Source organism: Aquarana catesbeiana, linkage group LG03 (assembly GCF_042186555.1).
Source record: "Aquarana catesbeiana isolate 2022-GZ linkage group LG03, ASM4218655v1, whole genome shotgun sequence".
In the NCBI taxonomy this organism is placed as follows: domain Eukaryota; kingdom Metazoa; phylum Chordata; class Amphibia; order Anura; family Ranidae; genus Aquarana; species Aquarana catesbeiana.
In genome coordinates, this window is record NC_133326.1 from 566,058,296 (window position 1) to 566,078,339 (window position 20,044).

A 20,044-nucleotide genomic window follows, 5' to 3' on the forward strand; every position below is an offset into this window, starting at 1 on the left:
TCAGCTGAAGGCAGGACGTGGTGATTACTAACTGGAGTTTTTCAGCCAAGCTTTTAGGGGAGCCCAAAAGGTCTACTACAAGTATAACAATAAAATTAATGATCATTTCCCAAAGTAGCAAAAAAACAACTCTGTATTAACCTGCCATTGGGTGAGTATGGGCTTCTGATGTGTTGCTGTACCTTTCAAGAGGCCATGCTTGCTCTCCATAGTTGCAGTTATACTTTAATGATTCAACACAAACCCAGCATTAATCTAAGCCCTGCCTTCTTCCAGTTAAAACTAAACTCTGGGATTTAAAAAAAATACCCTTACAGTGCCCAACCTACTTTACAGGTTAAATGCTCATTAAGTCTAGAAGAGAAATAAGTTGCAATACTTCCCTTATTCCTCACTCCGAGCAGGCTCTGGCGCTGTCCTCTTGTCTCATGATACAAGGTACATTATGAGGACGGCAGACCCACACATACAAAGCAGAACGAATGGCACCAGAGCACTGAGGAGAAGACACTTTTAGGATTGATGGCATAACATGGTGGAATCCTGCCAGAGCTAGGAGTAAGGCAAGTATTACATTTTATTCCTCTATCCTCTAAACTTAACCATTTAACCCATGCAGTGTAGGTGCCACTGCAAGGGTACTTTTTTCTGATGCTTTAAGTGGGTTTTTTTTTCACAAAAATTGAGTCTCAGCTGCCAGTTAAATGATAGCGGGTCCACTTAGCTTCAGAAGAGTTAAGACTTAGGGGTGGATTTAGTAAAGCCAAATAGACTGTGCACTTTACAAAGTGCATTTGCGCTCTGCAGTTGTTCCAGAGCTTAGTAAATGAGAAAAAGCTTCACTTTGCAAAGAATACCCAATCATGTGCAAGAAAAATTTTAAAGAAATGCATTTTTGTTTGCACATGATTGGATGATAGAGGTCAGCGGAGCTTCTGCTCTTTCATATGGATGAGCCGAACATTCCCCTGTTCGGTTCGCACCAGAACATGCAAACAGGTAAAAAGTTCTAGCGAACATGCGAACCCTATTAAAGTCTATGGGACACGAACATGAAATATATGCAAGTTATTGCCATAAAAAGTGTAAGGGAACCTGGGTACTGCCCTAAGAGACAAAAAAAGTTTTTAAAACAACTGTTTTTTCAAGAGCAGTGATTTTTATAATAATTAACCTCCCTGACATTATGGTTATGTCTGATTTTTGATGCTGAAAGCGGTTGTCAGGTCACCTGAGAGCAGGTGACAGACGCACTCCGTAGGAGTCGGAAGTGCAAGGCTAAGATAGTGGACCCTAGGACTGACTGCTGCGGATAGTACCCAGGGAGGTTCAGGAAGCAGGTCTACTGGATCACTAACACAGATCCCAGTGGGAGGTAGAGCACAGATTCCCCAGGGCGCGGAGTCTAAGAGCCAGCAGGTGTACACCAGAGCCTCTAGTGGTGAGGATGGACTGCGCTGCAGTCTGGCTCCAGGTCACAGCCCCTAGGGTCTCACAGCTCACGCTCACGGTAGACTACAGGAGAAGGAAGCAGCAAGCTGGAACAACAAGGATAGTAAAGGGATAAGGCAGAGGTCAGGGCGACAATCAGACAGGAACAACAGAGTACATGCCAAAGGTTCAGGGTCACAGGCAAACAGGGATAGTCGGGGACACGCCAAAAGGTCAGGGATACGAGCAGACAGGAATAGTCGGGAACACGCCAAGGTCGGTAACAGAGACAAACGAAGAGCACACAGCAAGCAGGAAACAGGAAGCCAAACACACAATGGTTGATCAGCATCGCTGGCTTGTAGTGCACAGGTTAATATAGGGTTCCCTGATAGGGCTTGGGGTGGAGCCATGCTTAGAGGAGAGGTTACAAAAACAGCCAGGTGAGAGTGGCTGGCCTCCTATAGTCTGAACACATGAGGAGAGGTAAGCCGACTGAGAAAGATTACTGCATAACCATGACAGCGGTACATTGTTTTGCATAGAAATTTGGTATTTCATATTCTATGCCTGTAATTCTTAGTAATAACACACTTAAATCTGTCCAAACAAGAGTCTAGTAGACATCCCGGGTAATGTTAAAGCTTGAAACACGAAATCATGAATTATAATATAATAAATAACTATAAAAAATTATAACAAAAAATAATGTTATAATAATAGAATTTATTCAATAATGTAATCAAATCAAAAACACTGAAATTTGCTCAGTTGCAGAATTGTTGCTGTTACTTTCAGTGTTTGATGACTAATATCCCCACAAATCACTATCGCTCAATTCTGCAAGTGATTTTAATTTATTATCGCTGTTTTCTAGCTGGTCTAAAACTGCTTTTGATGTAAAGGGACACTTTTTGGTTGCTATGGACATTCTCAAGTTTCCAGGCAGAAAGAACAGTATTTATAATATAAAACTGCATGCAGGGCACTGGACAAAGCATTAGGGACAAAAGGGATGTGAAATGATTTGATACAGTAATCTAATCTATAAGATTACAGTGTACTGTATGTGTTCTGTGTTTTTCACTTTTTGAATTTGGCGCTGGGCTCCATCCCCATGCGTTGCCACGCTTGCAGGGAACGGAGCCTGGCACGATAATGAATCAAGCGGAGGACACAGCTCGCATACACAGCGGGAAGACATCGCAGGATCCTGGGGAAAAGGTAAGTAACTTTGCCTGGATCCTGCGATGCAATCCTGACTGTGGCTCGGGGTTACCACTTTTGGTAGTGAAAATTCACCTCGAGCCACACTCGGGAATACCGCCAGGGAGGTTAAAGTGAAATGATAAAAATGAAATATTCCTTTAAATATGCCTGGGGGGTCCCCCTAGTTTGCCTGTAAAGTGGCGCATCTGTGCAACATGTAGAACATTGCCGCAGCAAAATTGGATTTCTAAAGGAAAAAACTTTATTAAAACTTGCTCGCGGCTGTAATGTATTGCCGGCTCCCAGCAATATAGATAAAAATCAAGGAAAAAATTGGCGTGGGTCCCCCCCCCCCCAGTCTATACCAGGCCCTTTGGGTCTGGTATGGATTTTAAGGAAAACTCCACACTAAAAAATAAATACAATTGGCGTGGGGTCCCCCCAAAATCCATACCAGACCCTTATCCGTGTATGCAGCCTGGAGGACAGCATAGGTGGCGCGAGCGCCCCCTCCCCTGAACCATACCAGGCCATGTGCCCTCATCATGCGGAGGGTGCTTTGTGGTGCCAGAGCCTCTTCCCGACAACCCTTGCCATTGGTTGTCAGGGTCTGCGGGTGGGGAGCTTATCGGAATCTGGAAGCCCCCTTTAACAAGGGGGCCCCCAGATTCTGGCCCCCTATGTGAATGGGTATCAGGTACATTGTACCCCTACCCATTCACTAAAAAAGTGTCAAAAAGTAAAAACCACAATAGACCCCTTTTGACAATTCTTTTATTAAAAAAGAAAAAAAAAGTGTCCCACAATGTCAATCCATCTTCAACCACAGACCAGAAAAATAGAAAAAAAAACCCAAAAAAACTCCGCCTCCATGGGAGGCCTCCCGGCGACTGCTGTCTTTTCCCTTTGACAGCTCTTATATAGGCAAGGACGGGGCCACCCGCTGACGTAACCGGATGACCCCGTCCCCTCTGATGTCACATAATGTCAGAAGGGGACGGGGTCACTCGGTTACATCACTGAGTGGCCCCGCCCTTGCCTATATAACAGCTGTCACAGCCAAGAGACAGCAGTCGCCAGGAGTGCACAGTCTATTTGCCTTTAGTAAATCAACCCAGGGCCTTTGTATTATGCCCACCCAGTATTGTTAGCTTAACACACGTCACTGACAGGATTTTACACACACATATCAACTTACCGTCTAGGAAGCACCATCGGGGGTTAAGTCTCTGGGCAGACAATAACCTTGGGAGTGAACTCTCGTCCTGCAGAATATCAAAAGGATGTTACTACTACAGAATCAGCATGTCCTTACTAAAAATAACTGCACAGCTAGCAGATTTTCATGTAATGTATGTATATGGACAGCCATTTTGTTCATTTGCTGGCCTTAAATGCTTTACCATCGACTCAATTCAAAGGCTGTGAGGAAGAGGGTCTGCCCTTGAAACGCGTCAGTGGTAACGGATGCTAGAGACAATGGATGCATGCTAATAGGAGCAGCTAGGATTTCTTCCATGTATTGATGGTTGAGCAGGTCTCTTCCTGGCTGTTTTTACATGTCACGGCCAGTTTGCAAAGATTGTTTGTGTGTACCAGTCTTTCTTCCTATACAGTGCTTGGTCTAATGCCACCATGTTTTGATTTGACTTTGAGAGGCTGCCAGCTGTTCCGGGTTTATGCAGCATGTCTCTCGATGACACCCCACTAGGCCCGCCCCCTCCTATTTTACTGAATGAAAAGTTTCGCCTACTGGCATATGTGATGTTCAAATCCCAGGAGGCAAAGGGGGAACAGTGCATATCATTCGCCTTGTTTATTTACTTTAAAAAAGAAAATAAACAAGAATTAAAAAAAAAATTAAGATCCCTTAAAGAGGATCAGAGGAGAGGTGGAGAGGAGGGATGATGACATGGAGGGTGAATATCTGAGTATTTAGTAAGATTGAAAACAACTTATCAAAGTAAAGCTTACATAAGATATTAACAACTGGGTTTAGATCTACTTTAAATGCTGAATAACATTGAGATTGTGGGGTTGATTTACTAAAACTGGAGAGTGCAAAATCTGGTGCAGCTCTGCATAGAAACCAATCAGCTTTCCAAGCTGAAGTTAGTAACTTTAAAATTAGTAAAATTAGTAACTAATTGGCTACCATCCACAGCTGCACCAGATTTTGCACTCTCCAGTTTTAGTAAATCAACCTCAATATGTCATATATACTGACTGAAACATGATCACATTCAAACATTTTGAAGAAAACTATTGTTTGCAGAACAAAATGCTAATATTAATGTATTCTCTCGTTGTTGGTATGCTTTCAAAAAATCTGTCAACTCTTTGAGTGTCTCTATAATGGTACAATCTAACAATGTTTTTTCTCAGGTAATGTAAAAAGTGTGACAGTGAAACAATTTGAAACTGTCTTTGTTTCTGACTAATGAAGCCTTTTAAATATTTCATGAAATAAATAAGTAGAAAACAATACAGCAGCCGTTTTGTAAGCTGAATTCACATTCATTAGGATCTATTAAGCCTAATTGACAGGAAGCGGTGACAAGGCCAATATGATGGCTGAATTTAGGAAATACACCACCAAAGAACATCAACCATTTGTAGTGTACTTCAATGAGACCACAAAATGGTCAAATAAACACATGAAGAGGCAAAGCTTTCATAATGTTCCATGATTTTGCATTTATAAAAAATCCAAATAGTCAAATGCACATACCTGGCAGTGATCTCTGTAAGATGTCACTGAACGAAGATCCTTATTAGGAACAAATAAAAGTTGTAGATTAAAGTAGGCATAAACTGTAACTGAATTGAGTTTTTTAATACAATGTGTATCATTAACAATTTCTTATTGTTTTCATTTTAGAAAATACTTGTTTTCACTTTTTTTTATCATTTGTGGCATTTCAGTGTTTCTGACCTACCACAGTCCCTTCTTGTCTCCATGCAGCCCAACAATGGCTGCGTGGAGGGCGGTTTCCCAATGGTACAACAGTGGACTATGCCTGCCTCATGTGTGCTGAAACAACCACTTGCAGTCTACATAGAATACCCACATGACAGGGTGACAACACAGGAGCTTAATTGGGAGACAGGAACAGAGTTTTGTCACCCTATAGTGCCGGAACAAGGACCTTCATGGCACATTCATCATATATTATTTCAACAAAAGCTGCAGATTTAAAAAGATTGAAAATTACATTAAAGATGATTTGTAAAGCCCTATAGCCCCACAAAAAACCTTTCAGTGGGCCCTACTGTGCTTACAGGATGCTCAGGATGTTGGTATATGTTTTTATGCATTTACTTTACTACATGATAGAGTGCCTCCACAGCCCTTTTGGAGAACACTGACCTTAGTCCATGCCCCCAAGGAGCTTATCAACCAAAGCTCTTCCTGTAGTCACATACTTAGGCCAATATTGTGCAGAATTCTGTGAACCTACCAGGACGTTACTGAATTTAATCTATATGATATGGAAGCCACCACTGAAGGGCATTTTCACTTGGAAGAAGAAATTATTGGTTTGGTAAGGCAAATAGCAGTGAAAGAGTAACAATGGGGGGGAATTAAATAAAGCAGCTGTTGCACATTTCTGGCATGAATCCCTCTTGTTAATGTGTTGCATCAAACTCATGAAGCATTTGCGACACTATTGGTTCTGACGTAGACTTGTACACCAAATTCAGGTAGCTCTAAAATGTGCCACTTTTACATTTTGGCACATTTTGCTTGCACTAAATTAAAAATAGAATATCAACAGTGTGTATCTTACAAAAGTGGAGCTAATTAAGACAAATTCTCTTTTGGCATACAGAGAGAAACCTCGGCGCTGACAGATTTTCTGAAAGTGTCTCACGAGCATTCTAAAAGTGGTGCAGCATGTGCCAAATTCAAGTATGAGTTCTAGACAGGTACATGAATTTGTCACACGCTGTGCCACTTTTAGAACTCAAGCAAGATACTTTTGCAAAATCTGTCTCTGCCAGTGAATTCCAGGGTATGTGTTTAGGTGTATCTCTAGTGAATCACTAGGTGAAAGTAACAGGACTGGCGGCATGATATTACGCTAAGACCAAACTCACCTCTTGAAGGCGATCAACATACATGCGGCAAGTCTCCAAGTCACAGTCTCCTCGTACTACAATAATTCCTAGAGGGATGGCTGGTAGACAGAAAAGAAAGTTACTGGCTATCATGTACAGAGAAGGGCAATAATACAGGATCCTTTATAAAACAGCACATAATCATTTACATGTCTCATATTTGTCAGAAATCCCCCAAATTTGTGGTTTATTCCTCATTGTAGGATAGTGAGCAAAGCTATGCAAATAATTTCCTTATGCTCATGTGGCCAAATGCTCAACTCCAATTCCAATAAAGTTGGGACGCTGTGTAAAATCTACACAAAAAAATGCAATGATTTGCAGATCTCATAAACCCATATAGTAAATAAGTGGTACTAACAAGGAAGAGCTGGAAGAACATTTTGCAACGAATTAGGTTAATTGGCAACACATCAGTAACATGACTGGGTTTAAAAAGAGCATTTTAGAGAATCTGAATGTCTCAGAATTAAAGATATTTTAGAAAAATGTTCTGCAATGTAAAATTGCAAATACTTTAAATATATCATAATCTACAGTACATAATATCATCAAAAGATTCTGAGAACCTGGAGAAACCGCTGTGCGCAAGGGACAAAGCTGAAGCGCAGTATTGGATGTCTGCGATCTTCAAGCCCCCAGGCGGCACTACATTAAACATAGGCATGATTCACTGCAAGGGCTCAGGAATACTTCCAAAAATCACTGTCTGTGAACACAAGGGTTGATTTACTAAAGGCAAATAGACTGTGCACTTTGCAAAGTGCAGTTGCACTCAGCAAAAGCAGTTGCTCCAGAGCTTAGTAAATGAGCAAAAGCTCTGCTGACTTCCATCAACCAATCCAAATGCTGTTTTTTTATTTTCCGTGCATGTGATTGGGTGTTCTTTTCAAAGTGAAGCTTTCCTCATTTACTAAGTCCTGGAGCAACTGCAACTGTCTATTTGCCTTTAGTAAATTAACCCCACAGTTCGCCATGCCATCCAAAAATGCAAGGTAAAGCTCTATCATGCAAAGAAGAAGCCATATCTGAACATGATCCATAAATGCCGCTGTATTCTCTCTGCTAAAGCTCATTCAAAATGGTCTGTTGCAAAGTGATAAACTATTCAGTGGTCAGACAAGTCAAAATGACGAAAGAGGAGAGGGACCTTCTGGCTTGTTATTAAATCTCAGTTCAAAGATTGCTGCATCTCTGATGGTATGAGGGTGCATTAGTGTGTATGGAATGGGCAGCTTACACATCTGGAAAGGCACCATCAATGCTGAAAGATATATCCAGATTTTACAGCTGCAAATGCTCCCATCCAGATGACATCTTTTTTCAGGGATGGCCTTGCATATTTCAGCAGGACAATGCTAAACTGCATACTGTATTTATGACAACAGCATGACTTTGTTCAGGTGCTTATCTGGCCTGCCTGCAGTCCAGACTTAGACATATCTGGCGCATCTTGAAACAAAAACATCACAAAGAAGACCCAGGACTGTTGAGCAGTTACATATTATTCAAGAATATCAGGATTCTATATCAAGCAAAAATGGGACAGCATTCCGCTCCAAAAAACTACAGCAACTGGTTTCTTCAGTTCCCAGATGTTTACAGAGTGTTCTTAAAAGAAGAGTGGATGCTACACCGTGGTAAACCTGGCCATGTCCCAACTTTTTTGAGACAGGTTGCTGCCATCAAGTTCAAAATTACCTAATTCTTTTCTTAAAATGGTACATTTTCTCAGTTTAAGCATTTGATATGTTCTCTCTTTTCTATTGTAAATAAAATGTGTCTCAAATCTCAGACTTTGGAGGCAGAACAGGGTGAGGCCAAACAGGTTTTTTTAAAGGTGTATTTCAGATCTGCACATAACTTCAACTGCCTATATGTGGATTTACTGATCATTGTGTCATGCATTTTTTTTTTTTACTGATGGTTACCCCTTTCTTTCATTTCATTATACAAGCAGTTTAAAATGCCCAGGTTTACAACAGGTTTACCAAAGGAAGAAGGATTTTTTAAAAAATAATGATATCCATGCAAAGGATTAAAAGCAAAGTAACCTTAGATTTTATTCTATGGTTATGGCTGAATTCAGTTATCCTAGGTCATAACCCCTTCAGCTCCTAAAGACTCCAGAACCTGTGCCACATCCTACTATGCAGGAGAAAAAGGCCCCAACCGAGTGTTGCTATCCTACCGCCACGCCAATATTACTCATCTTCCTTGCCGGAATTTTAATCTTGTCCTCAGCGTATGGTCCAGTGATCTCACAGCTCTGGTTTAATCATCCTCACGCCTGCCATCTCCTCCTCATTGTTATCAGCGAGCCTGGAGATGAAGGCCCTAATTGCTTTAATTATGACTGAAATTCGCAGGCCAGGAAGTAAAGAACCTGAGATGTGCCCTGAGTACAGGACTAACCCATATGAGGCATTTAAAGCTCACATTTAAAGCTGAACCCCAACATAAGTAAATATTGTCTAAATGCAAGTAGCAGAAGCAAGTGTATTCTTACTTGAATCTTGGTGTGCTTTGTGCAGGATGACTAATCTTGTCTCTACCCTTCTTACAGTTTTCTGCAGGCAGCCTGTAGTGGGTGGAGCCCGCTGGGCCTCTCCCACAGCTCGCCTCTCTGCACAGGCTATGTTTAGAGAGTTATGATGTCACTATTTATTTTACAAGTTATATCTGGCTTTGCAAAGGCATTTTGTACACATAAGATTGATTTAAATTCACTGTGACTATTAAAGAATAAATTCAGACCTGGTTCACACAGTGGCGACTTGTCAGGCGACTTAGCCGCCTGATAAGTCGCGCTCCATTCTGTACAATGGAACCGTTCTAATAGAAGCAACTCAAGTCGCTCCAACTTAGAAAAAGATTCCTGTACTACTTTGGGGCGACTTCAGATCGGCTTGCATTGACTTCTATACAGAAGTCGTTTTGCAAGCTGTGCTGAAGTTGCTCTGTGCTTGGCGACCTCAAAGTCGAGCGACTTTGAAGCCATCCCTGTGTGAACCGGGTCTTAAATAGTTTTTGTGCCTGGGATTTAGCATTAAGGATTTTTTGGTGTAACTGTTTTTTTTTTTGGTTTCACATTTTATTACATTCTTGCTATTCCATATTTACAGGACATCAATTTGTTTACAGATTAGTAGGTGCTCCCTCTACAGAGGAGATTTATGTCTTTCCCCAAAAAATTATTGAGGTTTTAAAGAAATTAGTACAGTTGGCATGTAAATAACAGTTAAAAAAAAAGCAAAAACATGGTAACAATAAGCAAGAGAATTGTAAATCGCAATATCGCAACTTTGCTTAAACTTTCAAAAAGTAAAGTATGATGCTTTCTGCAAACTGGTCTCAGATAGCAAAACGGTTCCAAGGAGGGTGGGAGGTACAAGTAAGCAGGGATTTACAGAAGACCAAAAGAAAAACTCTACACCGCCCCTTCAGGTAGGATGTAAAGTTGGTGTTAGCAAGCATCCGAAAAGGGGGCCAAATACCATATAAAGAATTTTAGAACGTTGAGTCCAGAGTCCCAAGAATGCCAATTCGAAAGAAGAGAGAAAAAAGGCAAGAGAAAGTATGTGAGAAATGTGAGGAAAGAAGAAATCGGAAGGGGAGAGGTAGTGAGGGTCTAGCCAGGTGTAATCCTCTGTAATCCTGTAAAGGAGCATACAGTCAAGGTTAAGGTGTCGATTATGCTCCAGCCTGGGGGGAACCACATTTTGAGAAATTTCTCATATCTATAGACGTGAGCTTTTCATGGATCACGATGACCATGATATGCTGTTTTACTTCCATAAAGTTCAGGGTTGCTGTCATCACACTTTGGCAATAGTTAGACAGGTGGCAAGAAAAATAAAGAAAAATGAATTCCACTCGATTCTGTTGAAGTCAGTGTAAGGTCTATAAAGCAACACTTTCCAGGGATTTCTAGAATCAAGTTATACGCCCTTATCCACAGTGATCCACATGTGATGCATTTGATGGCAATGCCCCAGAGTCTCAGCAAGCTTTGCAATGCATGGTCAGTAACAGGAAGCCTATGATTTGTGGGGATCCATATTAAATTGTATATCGGGGTGGAGAGCAATACATAATGTTTAAATAAGATGAGACCGTGGAGTGTCGCTAGTGGTGTTATTTGTGCGACTATGTAATACTTGGATAGATTAGGAACACTAAGGCCTCCTAGGGTTTACAAAGATATACGAGCCACCCCAGATAAATTTTAGTATCTTCCATTGTTCAATTCTGAGAATGTGAGCTGGGGTTGGGATTGGGAGGGCCCTGAAAAAATAGAGCATTTTGGGAAGGTAAGACATCTTGATTGCACATATCCTCTGATTGCACATATCCTGTGATAAGGGTGGATAATTTGATTTATAGGTGGAATCAACTGAGTGGGAGATGTGGATGTGAAGGCAGACCAGCTGTATATCAGGCAGTTCAGTCGGCTTCTCTGCTGACAACTGTTGGGAATCTACAGAGTCTATTACATAGAATGTGTTTTTTTTTCAGTCAGTCTGAGAAGAGACCAGAAAGAGCAGTTAAGGATAAGCATTGCACAGTATTGCTAGGCAGGAAGCACAGTATGTAAATATAAATGGCACAAATACATATACTGCACTTTGAGGCTTAAGACTCCTTATATTTCTGAAGCTCAATGGCTAGTCAGCTCAATCCTACAGCATCTAAAAGGTTTGATTTGAACCAAAATGCTCTCTCCCACCAGCAGTAACAGAGTGAATGCACATGCAACTAGAAAACACACTCTAGCTGAGAAGAAAGTTAAATTGGACCTAGCATTAGATATGTTTTTTCTGTTAAGTAAATGCATGTTAAGTAACTTGTCACTGTACCACTTCCAGGTATTATTATCTCCTACATTGTTTCTCTCTGGGGAGATGTAAGTAATACATACTATACTATATTTTTCATGTTCAGTATATGTATGCTAACAAAGTGTAACACTTCCAGGTATTTATCCCCTCTCACAAAATTTACAGTATTCCCCTCCTTTAACCACTTCAGCCCTGGAAGAATTTACCCACTTCCTGACCAGGCCATTATTTGCGTTACGGCACTGCGTCGCTTTAACTGACAATTGCGCGGTCTTGCTACGCTGTACCCAAACAAAATTGATGTCATTTTTTTCCCACAAGTAGAGTTTTCTTTTGGTGGTATTTGATCACCTCTGCAGGTTTTATTTTTTGCGTTATAAACAAAAAAAGAGCGACAATTTTGAAAAAAAAAACACAATATTTTTTACTTTTTGCTATTATAAATATCCCAAACTTAAAAAAAAAATAATATTTTTTTCCTCAGTTTAGGCCGATATGTATTCTACATATTTTTGGTAAAAAAAAAATCGCAATAAGTGGATTTTGATTGGTTTGCGCAAAAGTTAAAGTGCCTACAAAATAGGTTATTGATTTATGTAATTTTTATTATTATTTTTTTACTAGTAATGGCAGCGATCTGCGGTTTTGATCGGGACTGCGACAGATCGGACACTTTTGACACTTTTTGAAACCACTGACATTTATACAGTGAACAGTGCTATAAATAGCCACTGATTACTGTATAAATGTCACTGGCAGGGAAGGGGTTAACACTAGGGGGCGTTACATGTGTTCCCTCACTGTGTGTTCTAACTGGGGGGATGGGACTGACTGGGGGAGGAGAATGATCGGTGTTCCTATATAGGAACACACGATCTGTCTCCTTTCCCTTGAAAGAACGTGGATTTGTGTGTTTACACACACAGATACACATTCCTGCTCTGTCAGGAGCGATCGGCCACCAGGCACCCCTTAAAGCGGCCGCCGTACAGCTATGGCGATTTGCGCAGGGGAGACATTCTGCCGCCGTCAAACGACGACAGGCGGTTGGCAAGTGGTTAAAACACCCTCATCTGCTTTTTTATTTAGAAGGAAGGTACCATCTTTCGTCAGGCATTATCCAGGGTCACCATCAAAAACATTTGACAAAGAACAGCCCCTGGTGCAGCCCCTCACCTTGTAACTTGCTACAAAGCTACAATGTTTCAGTTTGATCATCAGCGGGAAGGGAAACTGAGGAAATGCTTCCTCCTGCCTGCAGCATACTGATGACAGAAAGTCAATTTTTTTTTTTAAATGAAAGTGTTTCACCATACTGTGACAAGTCAGGAATTTATTCTTGCAGACTTATAGCATTAATGAAAAGAAGAAATTAAGGGGCATTTAAGGATCGACCTGTATGATTTATATAGCCCAAAATGGCTGGAACAATGCATCGAAAACAAAGATACAAACAAGACATACTAAGGGAATCTGTGAACAATTATTAAAAAAAAAGGAGATACAGAAATCTAATATATAACAATTAGAATAGTCAACAAAGATTTTTGGCCTCCGAGTACAAATGTATTTGGAATCCAAATAAATAAATCCAAATAAATAGTACAGTACAGTAATCTGTAAATATAAAAAATGGTAAGCCAAGGAAGAGCAATCACATCAGCACTTTTTTTATTGTTAATCAAAAGGTACAGGAAAGCCCAGCATCTGTATGACACAGAATCTGTTACACGGGTCCCATGTAATTGCAAAACAGTCCCGCAGCCTCACCTCTGCTGAAGAAAAAAAATATATATATAAAAAAAAAAAAAAAAAAACAGCCATGCTGGTAGCTCTCAACTCGCTATGAATAATGAGTACAGGAGATGAACACGACTCTATTAAACTGTTATCAGCCGTGTTGATTAATGACTTGCACCGTCACCCATAGTGGGACTTCATTATGTGACAAACACTGGCAGCCTGCGGAGAAACCAGTGCCCCAGCTGAGTTTGGTACATGCTACAAAGCAATTAAGTTTCGTATGGCTGCGGGGAGGGAGAGGGAGAGTAATGGAACTTTCCTGAGGGTTTAAATCTCTATTATGTGTTCAGTCTCTCCGCAGCAGTACCTGTTCAGGAAAGTGTGACCATTGTTCTGTGCTCGTTTAGTGCTGACTGAGCCTGCAATGCTCTGCATTTATTACCGTTGCCTGGATTGGGGCCCTATACATTTCATGCATGATACATGAGAAGAGATGGCCCTGTGATTTATGGGTGACAGATTTTACTAAACTTTACGCATACGTATTACAACTGACACACGCAAGGGAGCCTGCTGGGCGGATGATTTAAATAAAGTGTTCCAGCGGTGAGCACTGTATGGCATTTGGCCAAAAGATTATAAGCAGAGGAGCACAACAAGTCTCTTTTCTTGTTACTGTATATTTGAATTATTATTTATGCATTGCTTTAGCGTCAGGTTGGCGGAGTTATACATTAGATTGCTTTTTAGAATGTGAAATTTTAAGAAAAACGATTTTTGATTTTGAGTTAATATTATTATTGTGGAGGTATGCTTATTTTACCTCTTAGGGCTACTTCACTCAATAATTCGATATTACATGGGATGCCAGCAGCAAGAACCTGTGTAAAAAGTTGTCCATATGGTATATGTATGTTTCTATAACGTTTACATACGTATATTATAAGACGTAAATGGACCTTACTGACCGCTCAAGGCATGTGTAGCTGATTACACTCTATTCATATTTACATCTCCCATTGAGTCATTCATACAGCAGCAACGCATGCACAGAATGACCTCGGCCTTCAGTCAGAACGTTAAGTAATGAAACTAATTTTTGGATATTATTCGCTCATTGTATGTGCTGCCACACACTCATGATTTTATTACATTAGATTATCCTTTAGGTGTCTAGTTGCATTATCAAGAAATGCTTTTAGCATCTTTGATGAAAGACTGCAGCAAGAAAATCATTTTCAGGATAAGAAAACGTGGTTGAAGCACGCACTGAACATCCTATATCTATGGGTATCCACATACTGCCAAGAGGAGCAGAAAGACCTGTCACCGTATAGCTCTAAATGACACTAAGCAAAGCTGAAATATTTAATTAAATGTCGCTTCCCCATGTACATACAGATTGTAATGAAGCAGAACAGAAACAAGGTTTGTACACATATTGATAAAACTATATACACTATATGGCCAAAAGTTTGTGTAAGCCCCTCCAAATGATTGAGTTTAGGTGTTTCCAGTGAAGAATACTGTTAGTCCTACATCATACAAAGACATTTTTGCACTTCCGGCCTTGTGGTAACAGTTTGAGTAGGTTTTTCTGTTCCAGCATGACTGTGCCCCATGTGTAGAAAGCTGGCTACACAAAGCCGGCGACACAAAGCTATAGTATGACCAGTTTGGTGTGGAGGAACTCAAGTCGCCAGACTACTTGTACATATAAGGACCCTCCAAGCTGCACACACACAGGCTAAGCAAACTGGCAGGTGGTCTTCCTTCCTTTGCTGTCTGATGTCATGGCTCAAATAAAGAGCTGAACTGGAGCAGAACAGAGTACAAAAGAACAAACACCCCTTTGTCCCAGCCGTGTTCACAGATGTCACCTCTTATATAGGGTCTCCCAGGCTTCCATTCAAGACAAAATATTTTTTAAAAGTCTTCCATTACATATACTCTCTGTCTGAGCCTAGGGGTGTCTTAGCAATCAGGAGTCCAGCTATTACCATACCTCCCAACTGTACAACTTAAGAAAAAGGGACACTTCGGGGAGGTAGTGACCTGCAGCACGCCGTGGCAAAAAAGTGGGTGTGAAGAAACATAGCAGTGGGAGGTGTTTAAGGTGCATGGTTAAACAAAACCCGGGCCTATTTATACCTATAAAATATGCTTTGATTGCTGTGCCACAAGCAAGAGTCTCACATTTAAGTATAGACCTCAGCACAATCATTTAAATAAAAACAAAAACCAAAAACGCTTCTATTACATAAGGTTTTGTACACACTGAAAACAAACAGAAACTAAAACTTTGTTTGAGCCTACTTTAATCACTTGCCTACCAACCGCTGTCATGTTACTGCGGCAGGTCGTCACGATCCCACGAATCTCCGTAGGTGTACGTCGGCACCTTTAAGGTTTCAGGCTCGCGCCGGAGGCAGGGGACCTGATGCGCGTGGCCGGCGGCCGCTATGTCCGTATGTAGACACACAAATCCCCGTTCTGACAGGAGAAGAGCAACAGATCTGCTGTTCCTAGTTATCAGGAACAGCGATCTGTCTCCTCCTACAGTCAGTCCCATCCTCCCAGTTAGAAACACACATGAGGGAACACATTTAACCCCTTGATCGCCCCTAGTGTTAACCCCTTCCCTACCAGTGACACTTACACAGTAATCAGTGCATTTTTATAGCACTGATTACTGTATAAATTTCAGTGGTCCCAAAAAAGTGTCAAAAGTGTCCCATCTGTCCGTCGCAATGTGGCAGTCCCGCTAAAAATCGCAGATCACCGCCATTACTAATAAAAAATAAATAATAATAATAAAAATGCCATAAATTTATCCACAATTTTGTAGACGCTATAACTAGAAGAATATATATCGGCCTAAACTGATGAAGAAATTTATTTTTTTTACAGTTTTTTTGGGGATATTTATTATAGCAAAAAGTAAAAAATATTGTTTTATAAATAAATAAAAACAGAGGTTATCAAATACCACCAAAAGAAAGCTCTATTTGTGGGAAAAAAAGGACGGCAATTTTATTTGGGTACACCTTTGCACGATCGCGCAATTGTCAGTTAAAGAGACGCAGTGCCATATCGCAAAATATAGCCTGGTCATTAAGGGGGAAAATCTTCCGGTCTGTCAGTGGTTAAAGGGTAACTCCACTTTGGTGGGGGGAAAAAGTAGCAAATAAAGAAAAAATAATATAGCGTATACAATTGCGACACAAGTCATATTGTAATTGAATGTTATTAAAAATTACCTTTACTTTTCAATCTGCAGCTGCTGTAATTTTCTGAAAATGCAATGTAATTTGGCTACCTGGAGTTATTCTGTACACAGAATGTGTACTGAACACACCCCAGAAACATAATTTCCTGCTTGTGTGATTGCCTCACCAATTTTCCCAGAAGTCTGCATTAAGATACAAGTCAGATTTCAGGCATCCCCTGCAACAAAAATGTTGTTTTTGGTGAGATACTCCCAATAGGAACACGTCTAAAGGGATGCAGGCCCAGCAGTTTTCCTTATTAGTGCTCTACAGCTGCACAGCTGATTGATATTTAGGAAACCACGACCATTAGACCCACTCAGCACAGAAGCACAGAGGAACAAGCAGTGATTTCTTCAGAATAACAAAAGGTAGGAATCATCAACAAAGGTTGTTATAATCCTTGTAATGTACACAGATCACCCAGGGGGAATGTTTTTTTCTCAACAAAAGTCGGGTTATGCTTTAAAGAAGTACTTAAATAAAATAATCAAAGACTGCGACTGCTTAGCAACCAAGTGAATGGGGGCGCTTTGCATCGCCCTGAAACCAAGATCAATGTAGATGGTTTCACCACGGTGGCGCAGCATTTAGGGGGTTAAAACAGGCAGTGAGGAGGTGCGATATCGCCTTCTCATTACCTGTGAAATGCCTCCCGGGTGTGTATGGCTTTTCAGTGGAGTATCAGTGGTATCGTGGACCCCAGGAAAGAATAGCCCCCAAAAAATTGGTATCAATAGGTTAGTGGCCCCCCAGAAGAGAATAGTCCCTAAATCATTGTTGTCAGTGGGATTGTGGCCCCAGGAGAGAATATCCCCAAATAATTGGTGTCAGTAGGGTGGTGGCCCCTGCCTACCTCTGCCAGCATGGTCACGGCAAATGTCTAGCCAGGTGCTAGTAGTAGATGCTACCTGCTAACTCTGACCTATATCACTCCACCAGGGGACAGCCTGTGCAGGACAGATCTAACAATTAATTATCAGGAGCTGCAGCACTTGTGATAACTCTGTCTGTGCCCGAACGTAATAAAAAAGTCCCCTGATGGGACCCTGGGAGCTTTAGTTTCTTGAAACCGCAGCCCATGGGATCAAAGCTGCCGGTGTTCCTACCGAGAAAGTTCCCCTCGGCGGATAAGGACCCCCTGTACTGTGCAGGCGCAGCTCTTGCACAGTACGAGCCGCCGGAAATAGCCAAAGCTGAATAGATGTAAGTCAGCTGTACACGGCGCCTGTAACAGGGCCCCTCGTGGGCTCGCTTCGCTCACCATGCTTCTGGCACAGCCTCGCTTCGCTCGGCACTTTTTTATTCTACCTCTATGTCCACTTGGATGGTTGGGCTTGAACCTGGAGTCAGGGCGCAGGTGCCGTGTACAGCTCACTCAAGGTTTTCAGCTTCGGCTATTTTCGGTGTCTCCGAAGTCGTTCGTACTGCGCAAGTGCTGCGCCTGCGTAGTACAGGGGGGTCCTTATCTGCTGGGGGAACTTTCTCGGCAAGACACCGGCACCTAATAAAAAACAAGTTTCCTCTCTGCCTCAGGCCCCCCTGTTGAACTGCTGGGGCTCAGTACAAGTGAGTTGGGCTACCCCCCTCCTCCTCCTCCATTAGTGCACAGGGGGGCTGTGCAGGCTGGGAACTGAGGGTGTCACCGAGTCCCTCAGTCTTGACAGCTGCAGCACTGCCCTTCCTGGTGAACAAGTTTCGACAAGATTCAGCTCGGTTTCATGGGATTCTGGGATTTACTTGAAATCTCAGGATAGTCCCATCGAATCCAGGATGGTTGGGAGGTATGTATTACATATAAGCCCTTTAGACCTCAGATCATCCTCCCTTCCAGACTTCCCCTTTTAGTAACTAGTACAGGTACATGGGGTTGAATCTGATACAGACCAGTCAGAGGTTGGTAAGTGCACAGGATGTTTACAGCTCACTAGCTTCCTGACAGGCTTAATAGGTATTTTTTGCACCTATTAGACAGATATAACAAAATTCTTTCAATGGTATATTCAACAGACCAAATGGGAAAAAAGCAAAAATCAATTGTGAGGATTTACATGTTCCTTAAGTCTAGTAGTCAGGGCATGTGCAGAAGAAATATCTTTTTAGCTTGTTAATTACGCTGAAACCCCATGCCAAAATCTTCTCAGCATCCAAAGGAACATATCAAACCCCAGGGCTGTCCTTCAAGGTGGATGCTATACCCCCTGAGGTTCGTAACCAGGAGTATCCATACTCCTTGGTGGTATGAAAACTAAATGGTGGGGGTATGGATCTCTCAATAAATAAAACAATTTAAAAATGAAACAGAATTCTTTTAATTATTAAACCTGAAATTAAAGTAAAGAAATCTATTTGATGTGTCAGATGGCATGCAAGTAACATTACTAGTAACTGGACCTCATCTCCATATTCTGCACAAAAACAACAGCAAAAATGTCCCTATTTGAGATAACTTTGTGTATTTGTGATCTGCCATTATTTAATAAAAAACAGTTAAAATCCTTTGATTTTCTTTCAGCCAATGTTTTCACAGCTTTCCATAAAAACCAAGCTATTGATATCTTACAAAGTCATACTGCTACCTAAACAAGGTGGTGATGATTTTGACAATCAAGCAGAGTATTTTCATATTGGCCGATCCAATGGGGGCCGGTAAAAGTAAATAGGGATGAGCTGAAGAATGTTCAAATCCTAGTCTGAACTCACCCCTATTCCGCCAAGGTCATGCGACCTTGTACTCAAACAAAATTGATGTCCTTTTTTTCCCAACAAATAGAGCTTTCTTTTGGAGGTATTTGATCACCTCTGCGGTTTTTATTTTTTGCGCTATAAACAAAAGAAGAGTGCCAATTTTGAAAAAAGTACTATTTTTTACTTTTTCCTATAATAAACATCCCCAAAAAATATATAAAAAAACAAAGTTCTTTCTCAGTTTAGGCCAATATGTATTCTTTTACATATTTTTGGTAAAAAAAAATCGCAATAAGCGTATATTGACTGGTTTGCGCAAAAGTTAATGCGTCTACAAAATGGGGATAGATTTATGGCATTTTAGTATAATTTTTTTATTAGTAATGGCGGTGATCTGCGATTTTTATTGTGACTGCGACATTGTGGTGGACACAGCTGATACTTTTGACACTATTTTGGGACCAGTGACATTTATACAGCAATCAGTGCTATAAAAATGCACTGATTACTGTGTAAATGACACTGGCAGGGAAGGGGTTAAACACTAGGGGCGATCAAGGGGTTAAGTGTGTCCTAGGGAGTGGTTCTAACTGTGGGGGGATGGGCTTACTACAACATGTCTGAGATCACTGCTCCCGATGACAGGGAGCAGTAGATCCCTGTTATGTTGCTAGGCAGAACAGGGAAATGCATCTCCCCGTTCTGCCACTCCGTGTCATGATCGTGGGCCCCGGCGGACAT

The 20,044-nt window shown here is 41.2% G+C and overlaps 1 protein-coding gene across 11 annotated transcripts in view; it reads right to left on the reverse strand.

Moving 5' to 3' along the window:
* Positions 1–20,044, reverse strand: part of DGKI (diacylglycerol kinase iota) — a 466,380-nt gene that overhangs the window by 128,764 nt on the left and 317,572 nt on the right. For all 11 annotated transcript variants that reach the window (XM_073621819.1, XM_073621822.1, XM_073621821.1 and 8 more), the window contains 3 exons: positions 6,742–6,821; positions 5,372–5,410; positions 3,839–3,905 (listed from right to left, as the gene is read on the reverse strand). In XM_073621819.1, the coding sequence (XP_073477920.1) occupies positions 3,839–3,905; positions 5,372–5,410; positions 6,742–6,821 (186 nt within the window). The remainder of the gene's footprint in view (positions 1–3,838; positions 3,906–5,371; positions 5,411–6,741; positions 6,822–20,044) is intronic.